Raw genomic sequence first — 17,291 nt, forward strand, 5'->3', positions numbered from 1 at the left:
GATGCTAAAGCTGAAACTCCAGTATTTTGGCCACCTCATGCGAACAGTAGACTCATTGGAAAACACTCTGATGCTGGGAGGGATTGGGGGCAGGAGGAGAAGGGGACGACCGAGGATGCGATGGCTGGATGGCATCACGGACTCGATGGACGTGAGTCTGAGTGAACTCCGGGAGATGGTGATGAACAGGGAGGCCTGGCGTGCTGCGATTCATGGGGTCGCAGAGTTGGACACGACTGAGCGACTGAACTGAACTGAACTGAACTGAGGGCCTGTCATGGAGTTTGTTGCTCTCACAGAAGGAGTGAGCAAGACGGGAAAGAGAAAAGGAAACCAAAAATAAAACCCTTCAAAAACGCCCTCAGACCTCCCCAACATGGTGGCCCTGGGAGGCCGAGTCTGACCTCACCATCATGGCCACACGACGATCGTCACAGACCTCCCAATATGGCGGCCACCACTGACCTTCCTGTCATGGCGCGGAGCCCCGCCCGCTCCGCCGCGGCCGCGGGCGGGAGCAGTTCCGGGTGCGGCGCGCGCCGGGGGCGGTGTCCTGGCCATGGCTGGCCTGTCGGACTTGGAGCTGCGGCGGGAGCTGCAGGCCCTGGGCTTCCAGCCGGGCCCCATCACCGACACCACCCGGGACGTCTACCGCAACAAGCTGCGCCGCCTGCGCGGCGAGGCCCGGCTGCGCGGCGAGGAGCGGCCGCGGGAGGCGGCCCGGGCCCGGGGCGAGGAGGCCCGGCTGCGCGAGGAGGCGCCGCTGCGCGCCCGGCCCGCCGCGGCCTCCCCGCGGGCGGAGCCCTGGCTCTCCCCGGCGGCCTCGGGCCCGGCCTATGCGACGCCCGGGGCCTACGGCGACTTCGGAGCCCCCGCGGCCTCCTGGTCTGGGAGCCGCGGCCTCGCCCGCCCCGCGCCGCTCAGACGCCGCGCCTCGGCCCGGGGCAGCTCCGAGGAGGACGAGGACGGCCGGCCGTTCGGCAGGACCGCGCCGGGCGCCAGCCCCGGGCTCCGGCGCTGGTGGGCCGCGTCTCCGGCCTCGGCGCGGCCGCCCTCCGCCCTCCTCGGCCCCGACCCGCGCCCGGGCCTACGGGCGACGAGAGCCGGCCCGGCGGCCTCGGCGCGCGCCCGGCCCGAGGCGGGGCGGCGGCTGGAGCGCTGCCTGTCCCGGCTCCTGCTCTGGGCCAGCCTGGGGCTGCTGCTCGTCTTCCTGGGCATCCTCTGGGTGAAGATGGGCAAGCCCTCGGCGCCGCAGGAGGCGGAGGACAACAGTACGTCCCGGGCCGGCGCAGGGGAGGGCGCTGGGCGCGCGGGTGTCCCCGAAACGACCCCCGGGCCTCTCAGCGCCAGGCCGCACGTCCCGGGCCTGTTAGATACCTCAGGCCACCTTCTTCCCCCCAGACTGAAGACTTTGCTTCCTCCAGCTGTGGGATTCCTGCGTCTGCAGTCGTTTCTGTCTTCACTCCCTCCTATTCTTATTTTCGGCCCTAGCCCTCCCTACTTAACCTCCCTTTCCAGCGCGTGCTGGAAGCTGTCTTTCCGTAGTCACTTTTACTTTTTCCTCTCTAGAGAAAGCCCTCTAACACAACCCTCTAAAGGCCCACCCCCACTCCTTTTAAGTTCTGCCCTCCCTTTTGATTTCTTGCTCATTCATATGCTATGTGCCCCAGGTCACCCACTCAGAGATAGGTTCTGATTGGGGTCCCAGCTTTGCAGCACCAAAAAGGCCACGTCCTCCTCTTCTTTGGCCCGGGGGACCCACTGTATGTCAAGAGGGGATTATACTAGTCCTGCCTCAAGACAGGCGTGCAAGAGCCTTTAAAGAGTTTAAACTGATGTGAATGGTGGCATTTGCCACTGTTTCCAGCCCCTTCATGGGATGTGTTAAGAGAGGGTCCTGTGACTCAAGGATATTCCCGGCCATGCCTCTGTCCACAGTTCTGTGATGAGACGTGGCCGAATGACATCTGCCAGATACAGTATATTAACGAATAGTTAATGATCTGTGTTTTCTAAAAGGGAAATTTACTTCTTCCAGAATTCTCTAGGCTAATAGGAAGCAGCAGAGTGACCATTTCTTTATACATTTAAGTATAAAGTGACCCTTTAGTTCACCAGCTTTTAAAATTCTTTACAAAAACCAAGTGTGATTAATACTATTCCCAGCCACATTTTTCCATGCCTAGCACGGACCGCCAGAATGCAGGGGAAAGCTAAATTATGTCCTAGCTGTTGCAGCAGATGGATATTTGGGTGTATGAGAAAGTCTGTGGGTGCAGGGATCCCAGACTTATGCACACACTCAGATAATTTCTTGACTATGAGAGCAGGTTATCCACTTGCTAGAGAAATTAGATCGACCCAGGAGTGACATAGTTGTGCGGGTTCTAACTGTGACTACACTGGTGATGTCCAAAAGCAGTATCCTGTCATACTCGTTGCTGAGATGCTTTAAGACAACAGCTCTTGGATGAATAGTGGGAATTTACCTGCAATTCCCCTCCCATGATGGTATTAATCATGTTTAACATAACATTGTTTAGAGAACCACCATTATATGTTGTCTTCTTTGACAATGAGTCTAAATTAAGCTAGGAAGGCTTTAGTGATCCCATGTTATGATGAAGAAACCAGAGGTTCAGAGAGGTTAAGTGAGTGGTTCCCCAATATCCTGTGGCTAATCATTTTTCCCTGAGATTAGAAAATAGGTGTCCTGATTCTTAACCCAGGACTGAGAACCCCTTTGCATTTTACCGCCTACGTTTTACAAATGCCTCATTTAGGTGACATCTTTCTAATCCCCACCTTTTTGTTGGTAATGTTTTACTTCCTCTGAATTTTGGGAATGATCCCTTTTTGTACCCTTTTCCAAAACCCACACTTTTAATTTCCTCTGTTTCTTTTCTTGGTCTCAGTGAAATTACTGCCAGTGGACTGTGAGACAAAAACAGATGAGGTGAGTTTGAGTTTTTCTAGCTTTCGCTATTCGTCTCAAGGATGTTAGCCTCCATCGGGAGGTAAACTTGCCCAGAAAAAGATCATAAAAGGATCATTTTCAGGAGTGCTTCCTGTAACATACCAGAATCATATCGTGTTCTGTGATGTACATGTCAGACTCAATTGTGGCTGTGAAGGAGTACTTGAAACAGAATTTGAGCTCCCAAGATCCAACCCCTGACTTTATAGGAGCTCTCCCATCAATCGCAGCATGGAGGGCTTTGATCTTCTGCCAGAGTCTATCTGTGGGGGGGTGCAGTGGGTGGTGGTTGAGGGACCTCTCAAGCTCCCTGGCTTCAGGGGGAAGGGTGGGCTGCTTTTTAAGCGCCAGGAGGCCAGGTTCTCAATTCCACATTCTCGGGTCGTTCCCCTCTGGCTCTGAAAATGCTGTTCTGATTTGAAATGTCATCAAGGGGTTGTTTTAAACACATCTGAAGTGCAGTTAGTTCTCTTAGTCTATAGATTGGTTTTGTGACACTTTAATGTTCCCTACAAATAACACTTGGGGAAGGTGAGCCGCCCTGTCCATTTACGAGTCATGAAAATGGCATTAGCAAGGAGCTGGGATGCCACCAGTACAGGTAGTAGTCTCGGGAAGATAGCGGCTGTAAATTTTCAGGTCATAAATCCTGCCAGGCAGAGCCTTGTGCTGTCAGAGGGCATGACTTAGTAGTCTAATTATTAAGTGTCCAACTCCAGGCCTGCCCCAGCCCTCAGGGCACATCTCTGGCAATTGGGGGCAGGGGGAGGCGGCTGGGAAAGAAACCACACACACTCATCCCCAGGCCCACGTTGCCCACATTAATGAACTGGCATCCTGATGCAGACAAGCGGTTTTATTTCTCTTCGGCTTCTGCTGTGTCATATTTGGGGGTGTTTTTATTACATGGATTTATTGCTTTCATCCACCAGATATCTTTGCTTCCCTACTGTTTTACAAAGACAGACTCATAATAAGTATAATCTGCCTTCTATCGTAAAAACTGCAGTTGATGATTAAAGGAAGTGGCCCAGAAACGTGGCCAGAAGGGGAAGCTAGCCTTTTGAAGACAGAAAACAGAAACGGGAGCAAAAGTTCCGTTTCTGTGAGACTTCTCTGGCGATACTAGTCATTTGTCTTCTATTTAGAAACGGGCCCCGTGGTTTCTGTCTCTTGGTCCTGCACACCTGTGAGTATGTCAGACCCACGACAGAGGGCAGATTCCCTTTGGGGTCGTCCTCAGTGGGGGATGTGCTCATCCCTGCTGCGTGAGCCGTCAAGCACCATCCAGCTGCTCGCTAAAGACGTGCCCAGCCTGGCCAGGCGGGTCCCAGACCAGACCTCTCAGGCTCCCTGCAGGCTCGGTGCTGGGTTCTGCTGCACTGACCTTCCGTGGGGCACGCTCGGCCTTTGGGGAGGATGCGCACAGGGGCAGGCAGCTCGGGGGGTGCTTCTCAGCTTGAGTGAATTTCTTGTTGAAAGCCTCACACTTTCTGTGGCTCAAGCTCACCCAAAACCCAGAGGGGCATTTGGGTTTGAGAGACAGGTGTTTCCCCCCCATCTCAGCTCTCTACAAGTCTTGTCATTCTTTCTGCTTCTGTCCTGCGGAAACCCTGGGGGTGGGCTGGCAGTGGGTGTGTGATCTTAATCGGGCTGTCGCGTTGCCTGGTACCTTCTGTCCTTTCAGCCTCGCTTTGCCTAAATGTCTGTGAGTTCGGAACAGTATTAATTGCTCCTGCTTTTTTTTTCCTGATTGTGACAATGATAGATGTTTAGCAAGTTTGAAAAATGGGACAATAATCACCCTTGGTTCTGCCACCCAGAGATAATCACCATTAATGTTTGGGGAGCTTCTCTTTCCTTCACTCTGTGTATGTATGTGTTTATAGAATTGGGATCTCTGTATATTTAGTTATATTTTACAATTATCAGCTTTGCTGATATCGTTAAATCGTCTTTAAAAAGTAGTTGGGGTTTCTGACTCTGCTCGTAGGCATGTGACTTGTTTTGGACATTTACAGTCTTGTGCATAAGTCTTGGGTACATCATTTGGTACCTCGTTAAGGGATCAGGGCCTTTAGGCCACATGAGGGGACAAAGCTCGGCCACAGAGAGTATTCAGGACCAAATTAGATCAGGGCAGCACGTGAACCCCGAGAAGGAAAACGATCTTGGTTTCTTCTCCAGCTACAGATTCAGATGTAGAACCCAGACCTCCGACTTCCGGTCCAGGGCTGTGCCCGGTGACAACCTGGAAGCGGTCTGGAGCGGGGGAGTGCGCTTAGAGTCCACTGGCCACACTCCCACGCGGCTCCACCACCTACGAGCTGTGGGATCTTAGTGGCCACCTCTGGTCTCTAAACCTTGGGCCACTCACCTGAGAAATTGGGGTGCAGTGAGGAATGTGGTAAGGAGTCAGGGTTCACATACGACCACTCAGCACAGCACCCAACCTCCCACCCAGCCTCAAAGAAAAGCAGCCTGTTTGGAATGTTCCGAACGCGGCGAGTCCAGCTGAACGGTGCCCCTGCTGTCACGGGCGCTGCAGGAGTGGGCATGCAGGCGTGCCTCTCTCACACAGGTGACGTTTTCCTCCCGACAGTTCAGATTCCTCTACATTTTCCATTTCTAGAAGAATATAAGGTTAAACATCTGCAGCAGATAATGCGCAAAGTAGACAGTCCACAGGCAGGCTGTGGATGCTTGACTCTCCGGAAACTGGACGGGAGTGGCCCGGGGGAGACCAGACCGCGTCGTGCGGCGTTGGCTTTGCCCTCCGAGGAGCCCGGGTGCCGCGCTGCCCACGGTTGCGCCCACACTCCACGGCTGGTGGCCTTTACCCCGCGGGGGCGCGGGGGCCGGGGCCTGGGAGCCTCTCGAATGCCGGCCCCTGGTTGTCGCCGAGTCTGCTGTCAGTCCACCTCTGCTGTCACGGTGTTGTTTTTACGTGTGTCGGCCTGGTGTTTACCGACCCTACCCCTGGGCCCACGTCGTGGCGGAATTTGCTGTCGTCGCTGTTTTAAGGTGTGAGGCTGTCCTTGCGGCCTAGCTCTTGACAGTGTGGCTGAGATGAGAGCAGGCGGCCAGGCCCCTCACCCATGCCGCCTTGCTGACCGCTTGTCCTGTGCCCTTCCAGTTCTGTCAGGCCAAGCAGAAGGCGGCCTTGCTGGAGCTGCTGCACGAGCTGTACAACTTCCTGGCCATCCAGGCGGGTGAGTAGGCTTCCCAAGGCCCGAGCCTCCTCAGTGGGCCGAGGCCGAGGCCGAGGTGCCGTGGTTGTCTCCCAGAAGCCACGCCTCACCTTCCCCACGTCCCCCACAGGCACATCCCGTGTAAGCCTTGCATTTGAGCAAAACATAGATTCCCTTTCAGCAGGTGCACCCCGTTCTCTGGGGCGCCCTCCACCTAATGTTCTGGGTGTCCGTGTGGTGTTGGAAAGGACCAGGCCTCAGGCCGTCTCAGAGTCTAGGACTCCCAGCCTGGAGGGCCTCCCTGTACCAGGTCGGCCCGGTCAGGTGCAGAGGCTTCTGCAGGCAGCAAGTGGTCTGGGTGGTGGACCAAGCACCTTCAGGCCTGTCCCGCCCTCCAGGGTCCTGGTGTCACGGATCCCAGAGTCCCCCACTGGCTATGGGATGCTGGACCAGTCCCTGACATCTCAGGGCCTCAGTCTCCCCATTTCACCGAGTGATCTTAGGTCTGTCTTTTCTTAACTAAATGAAAGCCAAGTGCCGTTCTCTGGAAGAGGGCCTTCTCAAACCCCTCCCAAGACGCCGCCTGGAAACGCCTCTGTGCGGAGTCTCTGCCACTGTTTGCATTGTGAATGTGTTCCTTGAGGCCCGAGGTGGCACCAACATACTCTGTCCTCTCCTGGTATCCAGGAGGCTCTCAGAACCACTGATGACGTGGTGACCGCTCAGGGCTTGTGCCTGTGTTAAGGATCTTCATCACAAAAACCAGACGTCAGTCTGCAGGAGGTTCAAGGGGCGCCGCTCACCTGCAGGGCCAGCCCTTGTCTAAGGTTGTCACGGGAGGTCAAGGTTGAGTGGACTTGGACTCGGCCCTCAGCCCTCAGGGCCAAGCCTGTGAGCCTCAGCTCTGCACCTCCTCTCTCCTGACTGCGAGGGGACCAGGCTGGCCATGGGGGCCTCTGTCAGCTCCCTGGAGGAGAGGCAGGGTCGGGGCTCACAGCATCACAGTCAGTTATGGCCCAGGTGTTTGGCATATAAATTCCGGCCGGAGGGCATATTTGAAACCTTTGTGACTCGGTCGTGGTCCAAGCACAGCAGCATCAGTGTCACCCAGGAGCTTATTGGAAATGCAGCATCTCGGGCTCATCTCAAACCTATTGCATCAAAGTCTGAGGTTTACTGAGGCCCCCAGGAGGTAACGTTGAGGAGCTCCACCCTTAAACTACGGATCCTAGTAGGCAGTTGTTCCCCTCCCATCCTCCATATGCGGTCCTGGCTCTTGTCATCAGGGGGCCTGGTACCCACTGTCTTCTGAGGGTTTGCCTCTCACTGAGACAGGCTGCAGAGGAGTGCAGGCTCTCTGGCCATGCTCCGTCCCCTTCCTCCTGTTGGAGGTCAGCTATGGACAGGGCACTGAGCTGGCCTTTGCAGGATACAAGGTGACTCAAGGATCCTGTCCACAGACTGCCTGTGGTTCAGTAGAAGAGACAGGCCACCCACCCCCCGACCACAGGGTGATATAAAAGGCTGATAGATGGGAACCAAGAGGCTAGAAGTTCTGGGAGGCAGTGCCTTTTAGCTGGAGCCATCAGGAAAGTGTCACAGGGGAAGGGGTCTCTGTGCGAGGCCTTCAAGCCCAGGTGGGAGTAGATACGTATTTGCTGGGGAAAGGCAGGGCCAAAGAGGCAGGAAATTACAGAGTCGGGGCTGGAAGCAGCTGCATGAGGAAGGAGAAACAGGGAGCATGAGTCTCACCCGGTCAGCCGTGGTTGCCAGGCCATGGCGGCTCCATCCTGCAGGCAGGGAGGCTTGGAGCGGGGGAGTGACGGACAGAGCGCCAGGCGCAGGACGGCAGCACTCTGAGCGAATAGTGTCGTCTAAGCAGGATCATTTTAAAGCTTTGTTGACCAAACATGGATGAGAAAGGGGAGCAGAGGAAACCAAGAGACCGAGGCAGTAGTCCCAGAGGCCTGAGCAGGGCAGGGCAGTCTGGGGTCGGGCAGGAGCATGGGCGAAGGCACCTGAGTCTCGGACAAGCCAGCTTTGAAGTAGGAAGATCTGGCTGCTGGGGAGCGAGGAGCAGGCTTCAGTTCATTCTCAGGATTTTTGTGATATTATCTTCAGCCACTCCCTCCCCAGCACACAGACACATACAGACTGGCCATCCAGAGCCCAGGCTGTGCCAGGCTGAGGGCAGTTAGGCCGGTGAGGGGTTAAGGCCTAGCCTCGCACAATCCCTGCTCCCACGGGGTCTCGTGGTAAAGCAGCTGCTGGCGGGTGAGCCACAGTGGGCAATTGGGAGCTAAGGGCTGTGGCGGGGCCCCAAGGCCAGCCGATCTGGCTAAACGAGGCCCCCATGGCTGGGGCCTTTTCAGAGAGGCTGGTCCATGGGCCAGGCCTGGAAGCCTGGGCCGGACGAAGGGCGAGGCTCCCAGCTCCACCCTAAATGGGAGCTGGCTGCACAGGGTGCTCAGCAGAGGGCTTTGGAGCACCATGCCGGGGTCCCAGCACACAGGTACCCCTTGCTTGGCCATCACTCCCCAGGGCCCCTCAAAACCTGGCATTCTAGGTCACCAGCCTGTGACCAGTCAGAAACCCTGCAGTGCAGTGGCCTCCCTGCCTTTCTTTTTCCCAGACTGCGTTTATTTATAGTCCCATCCCAGTACCTTCCAGAACTGTCTGTCTGATCCTTTTAGGGATCAATTGCAAACAGACCTTGGTATTGGGCAGCTTTTTAGTCATTTAATGCAAATCGCTGCCCTGCTTTGCAGGTCAGGTTTTAATGATCTGGCCTCGATCCAAGCTAAGTGGCTTTTGATCTTGCTGCACAGTGAAGATGCCCCACAGCTGTCAGGGCGGCCGGCCATGCGCTCCCCGTCAGAGCTGATGGCTTGATTCTTGCTGCTGTGTTCAGTCGGTTGCCAGGTAAATTTTTTTCACCTCTTCTTTGTGTTTGAATGTGTGTTTTTTCCCCTCCTAGGTAATTTTGAATGCGGAAATCCAGAGAAGCTAAAGAGCAAATGCATTCCTGTCACGGAAGCCCAGGAGTATATAGCAGTGAGTAGGCTGCCGTGTGTGTCCATTCCCCGAAGGTCCTGGTGTTCTGTATTGGTCTTTCAAGCCCCGCGTTTTGTTTTGTTGCTCGTTTTGTATTTACTTTTGGGCGTGTTTGCTTTCCCTTAAAAAAAAAAAAGATCTTTTTTGTTTTTTTAACACAGTTGAGTGCTCAGCTCCCTGAAGTTAAGGCAGCAGTGGGGTGACTGGGCTCAGGGTGAGCTGAGAGCCAGGGGCCGGGCCTGTAGGCAGCTCGCTCCTGACCCGCTGCCCCCCAGCCAGCTGACCGGGCCGCTGCCCTGCCCCTTCCCGGAGCGGCCCTGTGACTTGCTCCTCTTCTGGCTCATTTTCCCCTTCTCAGCAGCTTATTTAAGACATTTCACCTGCCATTTCACTTCCCCCTCAGGATTACCATCCGGGTTGCTCTGGGTCCTTTTGATTTTCAATGTAGCCTCAGGATGACAGAATTATAAGTTTTGGAGCCAGCAGAAACCCAAGGGGTCACCTCATCCAGTTTCCGTTTCACCGATGAGGCACCTGGGCCCGGAGAGGGGAGGGCCTTTGCCCAAGGCCACACGGCCGGCTCTGGCCGCAGTGAGGGCCCCCCCCACGTCGTCTTTTCCGTTCATCCAGATGAGCCGCCAGCTCTCTGGCCTGGCACCGCAGACCTGCCCTGTTTTCCCACGCGCTGCCGCATCACCTCCTCAAGTTACAGCCTCTTCTCTGGGATCATCTGCGCCAGATCACCATCCCTCCAGTTTGCTAAGCGTTTAGTGGAGCTGGGCTTGAGGGCACGCAGAAAAAGGGGGCTTCCACGACCCCGCTGCTCCGCCCAGATGGAGCACTAATCTCCCCCGCCCCCTCCCACAGAACGTGACCAGCAGCTCCTCCACCAAGTTTGAAGCCGCGCTGACCTGGATACTGAGCAGTAACAAGGACGTGGGCATCTGGTGAGTGAGGCCCTGTCCTCGCCCAGCGGCTCTGATGTCTGGGGCCCGGAGGTGGAGGCCGGGTCTCCCAGCTGAGTTGTCAAGGGCCGGGCCTGCAGCTGGGCAGTGGAGGGAGTAGGGTCAGCAATGCCAGGAGAGGAGCAGTTTAGGATGAGATGCGAAAATCCAGGTGTCAAGGTGATTGCCTGGCAGTCCAGCTACACCTGTTTCAAGTAACCCAGGCTGTGCCCCTTCCCGTCACTGCCCCCACGGTTTGCTGGAGAAGGCACTTTTCTGCTTTGCCTGTCCTTGGTGCTAGTTTTCATTTCATTTGTAGATGAGGCGATTCTGTATGTTGGTTTCACTCAGTATGGAAACTGTAAATGGAGAGACCGGGTTTTATTCCAGCTGAGCGGTTTGGCCTGTTCCTGTCCCTGGTGAGCATGGTTCACAGAAGCAGCACACTCACCCTCCTGAAAAGCCCCCAACTGGCTCCTCAGCCCAGCAGTGGGGGCGTCCCCTGCTGGGGAGACCCGGCCTCGTCACCACCACCCCCCACCTCCCATCCCCGCCCCTCAGGGTTTGTCAGGTCTCTGTTCAGGGCACAGCTGCTGATATTAAAGCACACTCTGGGGGTTTGTTCTCTTCCTCTCTAATCCACTCAAATTACTAATTCCATCAGCAGTGCAGCCAGCAGAAGCCCCTCGGGCAGCTGAGCCTGAAGCTGAATAACGGGATGCATGGCACGATTAGAATTCGTTGGCTTTAAAAAAATAATAATAAAGTTTCCCTGAGTGGCTGAGCGATTTTCCCGGGTGTTAGAAAAGGCAGAGAACACAGATTTTTATCCTCGGCAGCACACACCGAAGCTGCCAACGCAGGAATGATGACACCGCCTTTTCCTGTTGGAGGGGGCAGCCTGGCTTGAGCCCAGCCCTCACGACCAGCATTTAGAAGTAAGTCGCAGGACTTTGCTGTACAGTAATAATTGACGCGACATTGTAAATCAACTATACTTCAATGTGAAAAAAAATTTTTTTTAAAGAAGTCGGTCATGAGAAATCCCAACAGTTCAAGCACCAGCCATTCACTGCAGTCCAGAGCAGGGACCTGTCGCCTCCTAGAAGGACGGGGGTCGGCAGCGTCTCCCAGCATCCCGATAACCCCCTCGCTGGGGCTGGGGTCTGGCCTCTGGGAGCTGGGGCTGTTCGTGCTGCGGGGCCCGGTGGCGCCCCGTGGCCTCTGCATTTAAACAGCCAACGTGCCTCCTCGTCGCCAAGGAGAAGCACCCCCTCCCAGACTGTTTCAGTCCCTCGCCATGCGTCGCAAAGCCAGCGATTCCGTAAACATCTCCATTTCTCTGTGCTGGGAGGTGGGAATGCAATTTACAGTTTAATCTTCCACACGCTGAGAAGGGTTGTCAACGACCCAACAGAGGGGGACATCACTTTAGCGGCAGGGGTTCAAGCTTGCTGCCATCTTTAAAGCTTTATTCTTTCTAAGTAGCCAACGTGGGAAATTTCTGGAAAGAGTGCAGCCAGGGTACCAAGTCTATTTTATCAGCAAGTGGAGGCTTCCCAGCCCCTCCTTCCTCCTCTTTCTGCTGAAAGTGAGGCTTCTACAGCGGCTCCTCAGGGCTTTTGAACCTGTTAACAGCCCTGTGTCCTGTCTCAGGTTGAAAGGGGAGGACCCGTCTGAGCTGGTGACCACGGTGGACAAGGTGGTCTGCCTGGAGTCCTCGCGGCCCCGCATGGGTGTCGGCTGCCGCCTGAGCCGCGCGCTGCTCACAGCTGTCACCAACGTGCTCATCTTCTTCTGGTGTAAGTCCGGCTGCCCTGTCCCCCTGCCCCGGCGGCCCAGCTCAGCAAGACTTCCGAGCACGGGAGACAAGGTCTGGAAACCCAGGCCCGCGGAGTTCGTTTCTGCCCAGTGAGCCTGAGGTCTGTCTAGTGAAATGGAGATGACCAGTCCACCACTGCCCTGGTCAGCTTTCCTCTGGAGGCCCGGCAGCTGGCGCACAAAGATTAACTAGAAATTCTTATAAAAAAAAAAAAAAAGAAAAGAAAATCTTGGTTTGGGGTGGGGCCCATCAGCATCCCGAAGAGGCACCCGGCCTGGGCTACAGTTGGGCACCGTCCTCCCCCGGGCTCCAGAGTGCAGGCCACACGGCAGGGAAGACGCAGCCGGAGCTTGGCCTGATTTTACTCCCTGAACAATGTAAGCACCTGCTGGGGAGCTGCAGAGGCCTGATGAAAGCGAGCCAGGCCCAGGGCGCTGAGCAGCAAAGGGGAGTCTCCCGACATCAGGGGCTGCCTTTGAGCGGGACCTTGGGGTGTCTCTGAAAGCGAAAGGCCACGTCACAGAAGCTGCCTGACTCTGCAGAGAGAGCCGGCTTACAAATCACAGGCCATCTGGGCGTGCACACAGCTCCCTTCCCAACGCAGGCAGGCACAGACATCATTAGCAGCAGCATCTTGAATACAAAGGGCCTGGCATGTATATATGTATGAATCACAAGTTTTGGTTCACAAGGGAGAAGATGAAAGCCCGGGAATGAGGCTGGGAGGAGGACTAGGGACACCGCTCTGGTGACAGCCAGTGGGAGGAAGATGACCGCCTGATCGCTTGTCTGCCCCCCACCCCACATGTCCCATCCTCCGTCTCCTGCTTGCTAGCCCGGGTCTCACACAGTAGGGACTCCACCGCCTCAGCCTCCAGCACAGCCACCTGCCCCATGAGAGCCAGTGGGCTCCTGGCCAGGGAAAGTGGCGGCCACGATTAACCGTGCTTTGTCCCCTCCCAGGCTTGGCCTTCCTGTGGGGGCTCCTGATCCTCCTGAAGTACCGGTGGCGGAAGTTGGAAGAGGAGGAGCAGGCCATGTATGAGATGGTGAAGAAGATCATAGGTGCGTGGCCCCCAGGGAGAGGGCTGCTGGCCCCCCACTGCGGGGCCTCAGCCTGAACAGCACCCTGTGTCCCACAGACGTGGTCCAGGACCACTACGTGGACTGGGAGCAGGACATGGAGCGCTACCCGTACGTGGGCATCCTGCACGTGCGTGACACCCTGATCCCGCCGCAGAGCCGGTGAGTCCCCACTGGGACCTCGCTGAGGGCCCCCGGGCCAGTGGTGTAGGATGGGGCAGTTCAACCCAGGTCCCAGCGTGAGGCTCCATCCCCGCCTCTGCCCCCCTGCCGTCACTGCTTAGGGCAGAGGCGTGGTCCCACTGCTCTGGAGACGCCAGCGCTGTTAGTGCTGATACTGATGGGTGCTCTGGACAGTGAGTCCTTGGTCTCCTCTCCTCCCTGAGTGGCTCTGCAGGGAAGGGCCTGACGGGCTCCACGAATGGAGGTCAGGGACAGCACGGTTAGGTCTCTGGCCCCACCGCTCTGGGGCTCTCCTGCTCCTGCCCTCTGGATGCTGTCAGCTGGTGGGCAGTCTCTGTGGGCACAGAGTGGTGGCCGACAGGCAGAGCAGCACCAGCCGTGTAGCCGGTGGAGGGGAGGTGGGCCCCCTGCTGCTCTCCTGAGCAGGGGAAAGCATCCCCAGAAGCCTCTGGCAACACACCTCTGAGGTTCCACTGGCCAGTGACTCATCTCTTCCTTGAATCAATCACTGGCGAGGAAGAGGTGGTTGTTTTTCACATGTCATTAGCCATGATGCACAGTCAGAAACACGTCTTACCTAAGATAACACAGTCTAGTTCCCATACACGAATGCACACTCCTGTACTTGGAAACAGCGTTTCACAGCAGTGAATGGGCTTACAGCTCGTGGGAGGAGTTGGCCAGCATTGTCATGCACGACTCCGGAACCTCTGTCCCTGTGGGCTGCAGATGCTGGATGGATCCCTGACAAAACCAGGGGTGGGGTAGAATCGGGGGCCAGAGTCCCAGGAGGCGGCCAGCAGGGAGGGCCCACCGCAGTGTGGGCTCAGACTCTTGTCGAGTTCTCCGGCCAGATGCCGTGCTCTCTCGCTCCGCCTTCAGCATGGTCCTGGGGGGTGGGGGGAACAGCGAGGACCCCACTTGACAGATGAGGACACTGAGGCACAAAGACGGTAAGGAACCTGCTCAGAGACCATGGGCTGGTGCGCCTTCTGTGTTCCCAGTGCCGGTCTCTGTGGCTGTCAGCCCAGGGGGAGCTGGAAGCTGTGGAGAGGCTGAGGCGCACTCACGTCCACCCGAGGCCCAGGATGGCGACAGGCAGGGAACTTGAAGCAGACAGGGCTTAGAATGACCAGTTATCCTAGCTATTGGGCCCCCACACAAGGCCCCCGCAGCCCTCCAGCTCTCGGGGAGGCCGCTGGTGGCCACTTGGCCAGGGCAGCCGAGACCTTGGCTCATGGGGACACAGGCGGCCAGTCAGCCCTGCTTGGGCACGCTGCCCTGCGGGGAGGGCCTGCTTGTGGGCGGTGAGGTAGCTCTGAAGAGCTGGTTTGGGGAGGCACGCGAGGCCAGCTTGTTCATCACCTGGTAATGGGCTGCCCGGGAAGGGACCAAGTGAGGCCGCTGTCCCTCCCTGCTCAGGAGCCGCCGTGAAGGTCTCGGTCCCCAGGGCTGTGGGGCTAGGCCCAGACCAGCCAAGTGAGGACTGCTGAACAGTCCTGGGGTTTGGTCCTGACCCCCCCGGGAAGAAAGCCCCAAGACCCCACTCTGCCTCCTGAGTCAGGGGCCACCTCCAGAGCTTCCCTCCATCTGCACTCCCACATTCACTGCATGCTTAGGGTGCTGGGGAGTGGTCTGCAGTCAGACATGGCCTCATGGGTCTCACCAAAGGGTAGACGTCAGAGCAGCCCTCCCCCACCGCCCTGGGATCTTCCTGTCTGGTCTAGAGGAGCAAAGAGAAAACAGGAGGCTGTCTGAGGGGGTGCAGGGCCCCGGGGACCCCAAAGAGCAGGGACTCTGGTCACTGCAAAGACGGCCCGACCTGGTGGCTCTGTTTCCACAGGCAGCTCCAGCGTCCAGGCCTCCCCCGCTGGAGGCTTAGTTCAGCCCCATCCCCTGAAGTGCTGTGGAGTCTGGACTCAACAGCCCAGTGGTCACTGTCTAATTGGCCCACACGAGACATTAAAATGCAGCCTGCACTGGAGGAGGGCAGCGGGCCTGCTGCAGTATCAAGTCCTAGCAAGAGTCTTCCCGCTTGGACACCTGGGGTGGGGTGGGGCTGCAGCGCCTTTCAGCTCTCTTTAATTGAAAGCTTTTGGAGCAGAGAAGGTTGAGGAAGTATTTCTCTGGGCTCACGAAATTTCGCTTCTCTGCAAGAGTCCTGTTAGCACCTGACCACTCTGCCCGCAGATAGATAAATTCTGGGTGCTTTCCCCACGTTGGTACAGAGGGCATCCACAGCCCACCTCCCTTGCCAGCCCTGGGCGGACTGGCCTCCTGAGCTTCCCCTCCCCCTCTCTGCAGGAGGCGCATGAAGCGGGTGTGGGACCGGGCGGTGGAGTTCTTGGCCTCCAACGAATCCCGGATCCAGACGGAGTCCCACCGCGTGGCCGGGGAAGATATGTTGGTGTGGAGATGGACTAAGCCCTCTTCCTTCTCTGACTCAGAGCGATAAACCCTGGGCGGGGGCGGTACCTAATTAGCCTGTCCCAGGCCAGTCCCCTCCGGGACGCGAGAGGGCCACGCCCTGCCGGTGCTGAATTCACACTTGCCTTGACTCACCCGCCTCCTGACCTTGGTTCAAAAGGTGTGAGACGGCTCCGTGGGAAAACGTGAGCGTCCTCAGAGGGCAAGGAGAGGAGCCAGGGGGCAGCTGCCTCTGCATCTGGCCATCCTCTCTACCCAGTGTTGCTGGCAGAAAGAGGAGAGGGGTTGGTTTTTCACGAAGAAATAAAAGCGCAGGGGCCATGAGCCCTTGCAAAGCAAGTGTGCGCCCGGTGGGCCCACCGCGCCCGCGGGAGGTGGTTTGGGGTGGCGGGCTGGGGCGGCAGGGCGTGGGGAGCAGCTTGGTCATGTGCCTTCGTGGGGTGTTCCTGGGGAGCCCAGGAGTGAGGGAGAAAGCCGCCTCGAGCTGGGTGGGGCCTGTGATCCCGAGGGGAAAGGGCTGGAAGTTAGAACTAAGTACCCTAGGAGAACTGTTTAGACACGGCCTGGGCGCGCGCGGGCTCTGGCTGCGGGGCCTGAGCAGCTGGGGTGACCTCCCGGAAGGAACCCCGCGGAGAGGCGAGTCGGGCTGCCGCCAGCTGGGCGGACCCGCGGAGCCTGGAACTCCCTGTGGGTGAGGATCCTGTGTTGACGGTGACCACCCCGCCTCCACGCCCCGGGGCGATTTGCCGGAACCTCGGCTGCTGGGCGAGGGTGAGGGCGCCCCCTGCCGCCCCCGGGCTCTAGCCCTCCGCGCCCCACCCTCCCCGCCGCGGAGCGCCCCCAAACCCTCGCGGGGGCCTGAAGAGCTCAGGGCTGGGGCCCCTCCGGCTGAGCCGCATCCACGCGGGCTCTGGTCCGCGGCGGGCGGGGGAGGGGACGAGCCGAGGAGACGGAACAGCTGCCTCCAAAAGGCATTAAGCACCTCTCTGGTCTTACTGGTATTTTTTGTTTCCTTAATAAAGCGCCAGTCTCCCTCATTTGAGCAATACTCTCTCATTTCCTCTTGATGTTTGGGGTGATGGGCGGGCCTGGAATCCCAGCGCCTGCCCCGTGGCAAAGCAGGTCTCATAAGCAGGCTCCAGCCAGAAGAAACTGCAACAGGCTTCACTATCAGGGCTGAAACTTGGATAAATAAATACTTATTAAAAATGGATGTGATTCTCGTCCGTGGTTCTTTCCCTCTCCCCTCAAAGCAATGTGTAAGGAGAGGCAACGTGCAGTTATTAAGCGCTGGCCAGAGAGACGTGTTCTGCAAGAGAAGGCGGGAGCGGCCTCAGGCAAACCACATACCTTGGACCCTCAGTTTCCACTTTATAACGTGGTGTGATGACACTGCCCTGCAGGCTGAACTCGAGAGATATATGCCTGGACTCTGGGTAGTAAGAAGCGGGGGCCACTTTCTCCCGCCCCATTTCTGCCTCCCTCGAGGCCACAGAGGCTCCCAGAGGTGCTGAGCACCTGCCGTAAGAACGGGCGAAAAAGCCGGGTGAGTTTGGACAGGGTGTCCCGGCCACTGATGGTGACTCCCAGGGAAGCAGGAAGTGGACGTT

At 57.3% G+C, this 17,291-nt stretch overlaps 1 protein-coding gene across 1 annotated transcript; it reads left to right on the plus strand.

Annotated features, from left to right (window-relative positions):
- Positions 527-16,892, plus strand: LEMD2 (LEM domain containing 2). Its single transcript, XM_018039066.1, has 9 exons — positions 527-1,271; positions 2,916-2,956; positions 6,114-6,189; positions 9,146-9,222; positions 10,090-10,169; positions 11,823-11,968; positions 12,952-13,053; positions 13,131-13,233; positions 15,559-16,892. The coding sequence occupies exons 1-9, from the start codon at positions 560-562 to the stop codon at positions 15,707-15,709; spliced, it is 1,488 nt and encodes a 495-aa protein (XP_017894555.1). The 5' UTR covers positions 527-559; the 3' UTR covers positions 15,710-16,892.

Source organism: Capra hircus, chromosome 23 (genome assembly GCF_001704415.2).
Source record: "Capra hircus breed San Clemente chromosome 23, ASM170441v1, whole genome shotgun sequence".
Taxonomy (NCBI): Eukaryota; Metazoa; Chordata; class Mammalia; order Artiodactyla; family Bovidae; genus Capra; species Capra hircus.